This window comes from Palaemon carinicauda, chromosome 15, assembly GCF_036898095.1.
Source record: "Palaemon carinicauda isolate YSFRI2023 chromosome 15, ASM3689809v2, whole genome shotgun sequence".
Classification (NCBI taxonomy): domain Eukaryota; kingdom Metazoa; phylum Arthropoda; class Malacostraca; order Decapoda; family Palaemonidae; genus Palaemon; species Palaemon carinicauda.
The window spans coordinates 26,853,998-26,866,118 of NC_090739.1; the positions used below are offsets into that span (position 1 = coordinate 26,853,998).

The window sequence follows — 12,121 nt, forward strand, 5'->3', positions numbered from 1 at the left end:
GACCTCCACTATCGTTTTACATTGTTCGTTCAGAGTATTTAACGTTTCATATCGCGTATTGTTCATTTACTGTTAAATCGTCACTGTTGTATGACTGTTGAAATAAGAGTCTTCAGTTTCCTCTTGAAAGCCTGAATGTCTTCAATCATTCGAATGTTTCGTGGGAGCTTATTATATAGTCTCAGGGCCGCATCCTTAAAGACTCTGGAGCCTAAAGTAGACATAAATCTAGGTTCCAACAGTTTGAAGCCATCTTTAACTATTCTCGTGTCGACACGATTTGTTGGCTGCGCAATATGTAGCAACTCTGGACGCCCGGTTCTGATAACTTGGTGGGTTATTGTACTTATTTTAAATTCAATTCTCGCTTTAACCGGCAGCCAGTGTAAATCGATTAGTATAGGGGTGATCCTTTCTCTAGGTGGGACACCTTTTATCAGTCTTGCTCCTCTGTTTATTATGTTTTGTAATTTCTTAAGTTGCACTTTTGGTAAATTGTAATAGAGTTACAGTAGTCAATCCTGGTAATAACACAGTTTATCACAAGTTTCTTTACAGAATTTTCGTCCAGATACTTTTTTATAAACGAAATATTTCTTAGATGATAACCAGCAGTTTTTATTAAATTATTTATTTGGGCATTTAGAGACAGGTTACAGTCAAGAAATACACCTAGATCTTGAACTTTACTAGATATCGGCACCGAGTCATTATTTATGTTTATTTGAATATCACCTAGGTTTGACGTGGTTAATGCTGAATCACATTTCGAGTTGGAAAGGTGGGAAAGTGGAGTTTGGGAAGATTAAGACAAGAAAATTAGCAAATTCAAGATCGCAAAATCTTTCGACACTAAAACCACGTAACCACTAAAACCATAAAAAGGCATATCTAGATTGTAGGTGATACGATGACGAGGGCACTAGCCATCCGTTGAGATACTACAAATAAATTTATTGGAATCTTTGATTGGCTAGACAGTACTACATTGGGCCCCTCTCTGTCGTTACGACTCATTTTTTCTTTGCCTACACATACACCGAATAGTCTGGCCCATCCTTTCCACATTCTCCGCTGACCTCATCCACCAAACAGCACTGAGATTACCAAACAATTCTTCTTCGCTCAAGGGCTTAACTACTGCACTGTAATCGTTCAGAGGCTACATTCCTCTTGGTAAGGATAGAAAAGACTCTTTATCCATGGTAATCAGCTCTTCTAGGAGAAGGAGACTCCAAAATCAAATCATTGTTCTCTTGTCTTGGGTAGCGCCATAGCCTCTGTACCATAGTCTTCTATTCTCTTGGGTTAAGTGCTCTTGCTTAATGATATATTTAGACACTATTCTATGTGTTTCCTTATTTCCTCTTCTCACTGGGCTATTTTCCCTGTTGAAACCCTTGGGCTTATAGCATCCTGCTGGAGTTGTAACTTAGCAAATACTACTACTACTACTACTACTACTAATAATAATAATAATAATAATAATAATAATACTATAGTTTGACAACACATTTGTCTCTGGCTTATGTTAATGTCATTGCCAAGAGTATATGAGGGATAACCAAGATAATGACTTACACCTTGTTAAATATCTAGAATAAATAGCACCTTGTGAAAACCAAAAAGTATATAACTTTTTTTTCTCATTTATATCTGAGTAATTAGACATTGGTCAAAGATATCACCTTAAAGAGTAGTCGTGATCAATATAAAAAAAATAGGAAAAGTTCAATGATAGGTTTTTTTATCAAAACCCTGTATTAGAAAGAAAATTCCATTTAAAAATAGCAATGAGATATAATTTCTTTTTATTCAATACATCACATCTGAAAAAAAAATGAGAGGAAATTTTGACGCTGATAACCTTTTTCGCATTCTTATTTTAGAACAGATATTTGAAAATGAAATGCTTAATAAGAAAGGAAATTTAGAAATCTTATCTTTACAGTCTTAACAAAGTTGTTCAGAAGATAGTTTCTTGAGGTTGTTCTGCTGGAGCGCGGACTGGAACCCTTATTTCGATATTCGTCTTTTCTCGTCTAGTGATGGCCTGAGATAAAGAAAAAAAATATATATAAATATTCAGTCAGTTATAGGGAACGCTACAATGCGTGAAAGAATAGACCACGGAGTGCAATGACAAATTGAACACAGTAACATAATAAAAATAAATTTACTTTTTTTTTTTTAAATGTAAATGATAATAAAATATCATTAGCTAAATCAGGAGGAATTGTTTATGAATCTAAAAGTGTAAAAGAAAATGATAGAAAAAATTGTCCCACACAGATTTAAAAACAGTTATGGAATATATTTGAATGAACTATTTGCATAATAGAAAATATAACATTATTTAACGATACATTTTGATTTCAACACTCATTAAATTCTAAAGAAATAGAATAAGGATTAACCCTAAAAGTTGCTTTAAACTATAACATACAAATGTATTAGGTTTAAAGGTAAAAACGTAATGGTGTCTGGTTTCAGTTTCGGTTTCATCAGTATACATGTTCATCAGAACGTCAGCCGGGCAAGCTCAACCCCCCACTGTGGTGCCCAACCACAGCAGTAGCCTCCCCAGTAAACAGCTTAAACATCTATCTACTATCTACTACAATTCTACATAGAAAATCAAAAGCAATCCTACCAGAAGTATAGAATGTAGTAAGAAAATCGAACTCACATTATAACCATTAACAGCATCGGCTGTGTAAGTGGTGGTGTAGCGAACGCCATCTGGAGCCACCCAAGAATACTCGCCATGAACGACGCCGTTGACGTCTTGCGTCTCCTGACGGGTGGCGTAAACTGTGTTCTCGTCGTCGTTCACAATGTAGTTGTATGTGAAGGGGTCGTAACGTTGCTGTGAAATTAATAAAGAAGAAGAAAATATTAGAGTAGAAAAAAATTACTTCTGATTATGAAAGTTTAAAAAAAATTGTTATTAGAGGGGCGGCCACGATAAGATTAATAGAAATAAGTAAATAAAATGGTTATCGTCATGGGAATGTACACAATAAAATGTTTAAAATTGTATGAGTCATAAGAAGAATATAATTAGGGGAAAAATGAGTTGGTTGATGAGAGGAACTGACTGAGCCTCGGGCTCGAAGGTTAGCTGGAAAACATAAGAAAAATGTCAGGTAAAGAAAGTAATGAGTTAGTTCCATATTGGGAGAAAGTAAAAATCAAAGTTAGCGACGAGGTCGAAGATTTATTCGAAAAACGTCAGAAAATAACGATATGAGAAAAAAAGAATTATTCATAAAAATCATTTCAAAATCTCATTATCTAGAATTAGTGAAAATAATTACTATGCTTGATCAACTTTAATGATATTATTGCTATCATTACGTCCCACGGAAGGTGATTTACAATATCCATTAGACTAAAAAAAATAAGTATTCTTAATCACCTTAATCCCGGTACCTATGAATAATTAATTGCAGATTATTAGTAATATCAGCTGATCACAATGAAAAACAGCGCTATTCAATGTAGCATTTGAGACTTATGGAAAAATTATAAATAACTGAATATAACACTTTGATAATAATGTATATGGCAATGCTTTATGAATTCAAACCCAAAATAACTTTTGTCTCATTCCTCTGATATCTCAATATTTGTAAAATCTAGCGAGATCATTCCACCATCTGTCAATAAGAATCTAACTCTATATATATATATATATATATATATATATATATATATATATATATATATATATATATATATATATATATATATATATGTGTGTGTGTGTGTGTGTGTGTGTTTATGTTTGTGCGCAATGATGAAAACATCACAACTGAAGATAAACTGTCGGCTACATACCTTCTCTTCAGGTCCACTTTGCTGACCCAATTGGGGAGCGCAGAAACACACACCCAATACACACAAGAAGATCACAGCCTGGAGGAAAAGAAAGAATGTTATTCACCTTCATTCTTGTATGAATATTTCATATAATATTTAGAAAAATACTATTGCTTTATCCTTCTCTTTCAACTTCAGTAGATAAAACTAAGTTTCTTGGAAAGGAAAGGAAAACGGGGAATGTATATGATATAGGTGCAGTACTTAGTTTTGTTTATATTCTCTGACAAAAAAATAATAAATTTGCAAAATCAAATCATTATCATATCCAAAGGATATATTAACTGAGTTTTGCTCTCGCACTGGGTGAAGAAATACAAAAGAATAAATCCATGCTAATCCTTATTCACAAATAAAACATTAGATTAAAATCTATTTCCATTTATTAAATATTGCTAAAATTACATTTTGAATATTTACTAAATTTTTCATATAATCTTGTGAAAAAACTCTAGGTCTTACCAAAAAAAGGAGTTTTTTTTTTTAAATAGTGAAAGAGAAAGAGAGGACAAGAAAATTCCATGAGATAAATAAACATTTCTCAGTATTAAATAGATAAAGAAAAAAAAAAGAAATTCTTCTCTATGAAAAACTGAATAATAATATTGAAACAACTCCATTTTGGAATTCTTATTCAAAATACACTACCGCACTAGATGTTAATTTAGTTATGAATAAGTTATGAAAATGCATTTCATCGAAGGGGAAAATAGATTAATACCAAGCAGATATTATACAAGAACCCAATTCGTAGTTTAATTTACCTTCATTTTGTTTTCGTGAGGATGATACTGGTAGTTGTGACTCCTAAGAGGGAACTGGAGCGAATGTTCTAATCTAGAGAAGGTGGGCTCTTATATACCCTAAAACAAGCCCTATATTTGCAAGGCCAGGCCACTCTATCTCTCGAGGGTAGCATCCGGCCGGTAATAATGAGTCATTTTTCACAAATTGCATTACCATACGCGGGGTGTTGATACAAGTGACCTGTTTTCATTCTTTTGCTTCTGGTTCAGACAACTGGAGAAATTAGGAGTCTCTTTCCTTTTCTGATGGTGTAAGGGTTTGTGTATCGCCATGATCAGCAAATCTGTACCTATACTAGGTTGGTTTGCTGTGAGCGATCAAATTGAAGATTCCCATCCTCAATGCGCAGTGGCAAGCGTGGTGATGAAAACTGGCCAAATCCCAGACATGAATAAGGACATGTCCGAGGCCTTTGTCCTGCTGTTGACTATAAACGGCTGCATTCGTTGTTGTTATTGTTGTTGCTGTTGTTATTGTTGATGTTATAAATTGTACTTTTTGTGAGATTTATCTGAAATCGTAAACTACAAGTAGGCTATTCGATTATTTTTCGCGGATGTTTCTAATTCCAATCATAATCAGGAAATACACAAATTGATCAAAATAATTGAAAGAAATAAAATGAGGTAAGAAAAACCAAACACGCTTATAATTGAACGGCTTATTATTGAACATTGAACATCTGTACCATCCCATAATTTGAGCTTAAAGAATTGATGGGCCAAGTTTCTGGGGGCAGAAGGTCGCTATGAGGAAAAACGGGCAAAATATGGTTGCTGTTTTGATATGGGGGGGGGGGGAAGTATGGAGACGGTACGATGTGGGGGACTCAGGTAAAAGAACGGTAGGATTAATAGATGATACAGCGCGATAAATGAATTGTTTTTACACCCATGGAAGATGGGAGAACACTGAAGTGCTTTTAGAACTTGCAATGTTACTTATGTAAATTATGAACAATTGAGATGGGGAACGCAGGAGAGAGAGAGAGAGAGAGAGAGAGAGAGAGAGAGAGAGAGAGAGAGAGAGAGAGAGAGAGAGAGAGAGAGAGAGAGAGAAAGTTAGTTCTAAATCCAGTAAATGAAAATGGTTTAAAGGCATATTATTTTTTTATGTAAATTATATTAATCATAATAAACTAAGAGAAGCATATTTATCGGTTAAGAGATTTCGTAGAGAGAGAGAGAGAGAGAGAGAGAGAGAGAGAGAGAGAGAGAGAGAGAGAGAGAGAGAGAGAGAGAGAGTTCTTAATCCAATAAATGAAAAGGGTTTAAAGGCATATTATTTTTTATGTAGATTATATTTTCGTAAAAAGAGAGAGAGAGAGAGAGAGAGAGAGAGAGAGAGAGAGAGAGAGAGAGAGAGAGAGAGAGAGAGAGAGAGAGAGAGAGAGAGAGAGAATTCTAAGACCAATAAATGAAAATGGTCTAAAGTCCTATAATTTTTTTATGTAAATTATATTAAGCGTAATAAACTAAGAGAAGCATATTTATCGGTTAAAAGATTTCGTAGAGAGAGAGAGAGAGAGAGAGAGAGAGAGAGAGAGAGAGAGAGAGAGAGAGAGAGAGAGAGACTTGAAACTTGATCACTGTTCTATGGACAAGACAAAAGCAACGATTCTAAGGAAAATATGTATAATTTGTATCAGATTTCTTACGTAATCATTAATATTTTGATGCTATTAAAGTTGAGAGAAAATCAGATTGCCAAAACATTTGTAACATTAATATTTAATCAAAGAGGACAACGAATTAAAACCACTGAAATATTTAGGAAGCAAAACAGGTTATGTAATTATGTTTATCAGTAATCAGCATTCAGATATGCTAGTTAGCTCAATTATTTATTTATTTATCTTTTCAGTTTTCCTATTCCTGCATTGGTTCCTTCAATCATATATCTGTTTACTTTCTACTTTTAATTTCCTTTATTTATTGACCAATCTACTTTTCTATTTATCATATTCGTTTCTGAAAAGTAAGAATACTCAAAGAACAATAGAAGAATTGAAAAAAGCCGAAAAAAGCGTTCCCTATTTGATTCTATTTTTTATTCTATTCTCTTCATCTCGAATTGAAAATAACAGAAAAGCGGAAGAAATTGATAGATTTTTGTCTTGATTGGTAAATACGCCTTAAAGGCTTATCATAGCCAAATTATATTTACATATATATATATATATATATATATATATATATATATATATATATATATTCATATATACATAAATATATATATATATATATATATATATATATACATATATATATATGTATATATACATATATATATATATATATATATATATATATATATATATATATATATATATATATATATATATATATATATATATAATGTCACTAAGCTGGAGGAAGGATCAGAAAAACGAATATTATGCGCTAGTCCATAATTTTCGCTTTTCTGATCCTTCCTCCAGCTTAGTGACAAATATATACATCGCATGCCTCAGCGATAGATCGTTATGTATATGTATGTATGTATGTATGTAAGTATATATATATATATATATATATATATATATGTATATATATATATTTATATATATATATATATATATATATATATATACATACATAAGAGAACCTAGATATTTATGTATTAAAATATACGGCTTATTTGAATATATATATATATATATATATATATATATATATATATATATATATATATATATATATATATATATATATATATATATATATATAGAGAGAGAGAGAGAGAGAGAGAGAGAGAGAGAGAGAGAGAGAGAGAGAGAGAGAGAGAGAGAGATGTATATATATTCAAGTAAGACATATATTTTAATACATTAATATATATACATATGTATATATATACATATATATACATATATGTATATATACATATATTTATATAAGCAATATATCTTAATACATTAATGTCTGGATTCTCTTATCGCCCTCGGGATCAGAGTCTCAAGGCGTAACCACTCAAAGACAATAGCTTCTGACTGGCTGGGAATCGAACCCTGGTCTTTGAGTGGTTCCACCTTGGGATTCTGATCCCGAGGTCGATAAGAGAATCCAAATAATGATGTAATAAAATATATGGCTTATTTGAATATACATACATATATATATATATATATATATATATATATATATATATATATATATATATATATATATATATATATATTCAAATAAGCCATATATTTCAATACAATAATGTCTGGATTTTCTTATCAACCTCGGGATCAGAGTCCCCAGGCTGAACCACTCAAAGACAATAGCTTCTGATCGGCCGGGAATCGAACCCTGGTCTTTGAGTGGTTCCGTCTGAGGACTCTGATCCCGAGGTCGATTAGAGAATCCAGACTTCAATATATTAAAATATATGGCTTATTTGAATATGAAAAATACATCTAAATGTGCAAAATTTACCACACACACACACACACACACACATATATATATATATATATATATATATATATATATATATATATATATATATATATATATACCCATGAAAACCAGACTTCCTAATGTAGTTAACATTTTGCGCGAATATAACGTATTTTCCACACCTGGCAAGATTCGATTCATAGAGGACTTGGTACCAGTCTTTAGATCTGCTAGCGCTCTTGAGGGAATTGGTTGCTCTCTCAGAGGTTTTGGTTGTATTCTCAGAGTTTCTGCCTAGTGCTCTTAAATAGATCCATCTATCAATCTGCCCTACAGAACAGCAAAAGACAAAACATTCCCCGTCCAACCTACCACGCCCTACTTATCACTGTATAAAACATCATCGAACCACCGGAGATTTTGACAGATGCAAAAAATGGAGTTCTGATAAAAGAAAACTTGCATATCGGTTGTTTGTAGTTTGTATACTTTCTCATTAGATGGCGACGTGGTCGCTGGCTAGATAAGAATAATTACTCTATAAAGGATAAATAATGCGTAAAATATGTTACAATAAAGTGCTATTCTCCATTTAAATTGTTTATAAGAAATTTCTATAAAGAGATATTTCCCAAAATTTATTGAAAGGTATCTGTTGATCAGAATTGTTATGATGTTTACCAACCTGTGCAATATGATATACATTAAACTACTTTTTTTAAAGGCCTTCCCTTTCGAGATGTTATTCTATTGACATTACTCGTAAATAAATATCAATAATTGGCTAAAAAGAATTTGATAATACTTATCAATATATATAAACTATATCATCTCCAATTTTCTAAATTTTCCCGAGCATTTTATTACAGTATCATTTCATAATATATATTACAGGAATATGATAGCAATGAATCTTCTTTATTCAAAATACAGGTAATCGCTGGCTTTAAATCTGTCATACCCAGAGGTAATCCTAAACTTCAGAAAAGTAATCCCCTCATATCAGATTTTGCTCCACCCTATTTCTAATTTCTCTCGGGAGGTGTTCGGTCGAGAAAACTTGCGGCAGAAAATTTATACCGTTTGGTCATTTCCTATGTAATTCTTTTTTTATCTATTTTTATTTTGTTTATAAGAAATGCTTAATATTATTGAAGAAAAAACATACAAATAAATCAACTGCAGAAGACCATAATTTTGAACCGCGTGAAAGTGTCAGTATATATTATTAATATATAGTATATATAAACGTATGTATATACAGTATAAACACATACACACACATAAATATATAAATATAAATATATATATATATACATATATATAAATATATATATATATATATATATATATATATATATATATATATACATATATATAAATATATATATATACATATATATATATATATGTATATATATATATGTATATATATATATATATATATATATATATATATATATATATATAGTGAGGAAATCAAGAAAAATAACCTATGTTTGTACAATGTGTCACTGAAAAATTTCTACCTAACCATCACAACCTCCAACTCAGCACAATGGAAAACAACCAGCTTCATACCATTCCTTAACAGCAAAAGCCAATAACCATTAAATCCATACCTACTTTTATACTAATTATCGACACATGTCTAAGGTCTATTTTTTCGCCCTTGGAGTCCTCTGTGGCTAACTCGTATTCTTCGTAGAGCTCAAGACAAGGAGTTCTTTAATAAGAGAAATGGTAACGGAGCGTCACGGCAAAATTACTAAAGTCACGCTGTTGCATCTCAGTTGCCCCACTTTGATAACACAAGAAAACGCCTGGCTCACATATGTGGACATTTTATTCAGTGACAAGGTAATTCCTCTTCCTACTTAGGACAATTATGATCATAGATAATTATTCCATTGAATTATTAATATATACTAACTGTCATATAACCATGAAAGATAATTCTATGTTATGTTTATTTGCAAATGCACTTAAAATGTGCGGACTGCGATTTGTACTGTAATAAATATATATACGAAAATTATAGATATATCAGTGAGCTGTTGAAATTACATAATAATTTACAATATTTACTAGTAATTCTGAGATCCAATTAATACAGATGAGAGCAATTTTGAATATGATCATTGCACATTTTTAATCCATATCATAATCATGTCATAATCATAATCATTGTAATTTAAAACGTATTTTTTCTTCTTGAGGTAATATATAGGATATAAAGAAAGATTTATCATGTATTAATCAAGGAGAATCATTTAATGCTTTAAATAAGCACACGGTTTTCAAATATTTTTTGGCAAATAAATATTTACAAATATGCATTATGTTATTCATTATACTCATTATATCTACTTTTTTTCAGAATCCAATTTAAAATTTTGAAATATAATGCTATTGAGTGATTTTCTTCATCAAAATGTCTCCTCGGTGTAATTGCTATGGGTGCTTTAAGAACTATCCCAATAAGCCCTACACGAAAGTAGTTTCCTTTCCAAAGGATCCCAGTGAACGAGAACGATGGATTTCAGCCATACCTAATGAACCAAACCGCTTGAGGTCTCTAAAGCAAATATACATTTGTGCATCTCACTTTGACTGCAAATGGACTTCATGTAAAGGTGGGTCACACGACCTACACAACCTCCACTAGTATTCCCAATGTACCCAAGTCCTGTCTTAAACAGGCTAAACTGAATCCTCGACCAACCTCTCCTTCTTCCACCTGTGATGCTAGAGAGGCAAAAGCAATCAAGAATGCAGAACGTTTGGATAATATTCAAGACTTTGAAACGTTTTACACAGAAATAAGACTCAATACCCTTCATTTTTTTTCTATAGAGAAAATGAAAACTTATACATGTCTAAAACATGAAATAGGTCGAGAGGTGGAATTTTTCATTCATTTTAAATATGTTGAATCATCTTTTGGTTTTGTTTTCCTTCAGGCTGTTAAAAAGACAGCATAAATGCACAAAAAAAAAAAAAAAAAAAAAAAAAAAAAAAAAAAAAAAAAAAAAAAAAAAAACTCTTATTTCTAAGTGGTTTCCAGTTCAAACAATAATCACTCTAGCTAATAAACATTAGTTTGAAAGCTGAGACGATATGCAGCACATTATTGACTTAATGAATTTGATGACAGATTGTCATGAGTTACCTCATAACATTTCGCAAATCTCAAATGCATTTATTTTTCAAACCGGTTAAATTGAGACGCTTTGACATGAATACATTAATGTTTGCACATCGACTTCATAACTTATCTTCAAGTACTTATAAAAGGATTCGTTACTCAGGATCAATTATTCTGCCATGTATAAGACCACTGAAAAAAAAAGTTATCAAGAAGTATTCAAGATGAGAATTTGAAAATTTTATTTGAGCAAGTTAAGCCAGAACAAAGGCTTGTTAAGGGGATGTTTGATAAAGTCTATTTAAGGTCTGCATGGCTCAATGTATATAGGTTTAGGACCTACTGTATAAGGTCGCTAACTATCCGTTCCTGATTGGTTACTTTTATTTTCTGCTTTTCCTTATTATAATTCTATAGTAATGATCGGAACGTGGCAGTATAAGGTTCTAACTATCTGTTCATGATTGATTACTCTTTTTTTTTTTGCTTTTTTTTTGCTTTTTCTTATCTTTTTTTTTTACATTATTATTATTATTATTATTATTATTATTATTATTATTATTATTATTATTATTATTATTATTATTATTATTATTATTAATTACAATAAAATATACAGTCACTATTAAAACAGCGATTATCATATCAAAACTTTAGCTTAAATATGACAACCTAAATAATTGATTAATTGATTCCTGAGCCAGTTGATAACCTCTTAATTTTCTAAAAGAGTAATTGAATGCAGATGGATATAAAAAAATATTTGTTTTAAATCTTAATTGCCAATGCATCGATAAGAATTTATTCCAATCAAACTTGAAAATATTGTCTGCTTTATCTGAATAATTATAAAACTTATTTTTGATGATTTTATGGTTCGTCTAGATTTAGG

The 12,121-nt window shown here is 31.1% G+C and overlaps 1 protein-coding gene across 1 annotated transcript; it reads right to left on the reverse strand.

Annotated features, from left to right (window-relative positions):
* Window positions 1-1,947: 1,947 nt before the first annotated feature.
* LOC137653910 (pupal cuticle protein Edg-84A-like) lies at window positions 1,948-4,655 on the reverse strand. The gene is made up of 4 exons (XM_068387537.1): window positions 4,650-4,655; window positions 3,844-3,921; window positions 2,690-2,869; window positions 1,948-2,053 (listed from the first exon to the last, which is right to left on the reverse strand). The coding sequence occupies exons 1-4, from the start codon at window positions 4,653-4,655 to the stop codon at window positions 1,967-1,969; spliced, it is 351 nt and encodes a 116-aa protein (XP_068243638.1). The 3' UTR covers window positions 1,948-1,966.
* Between the last annotated feature and the right edge of the window lie 7,466 nt (window positions 4,656-12,121).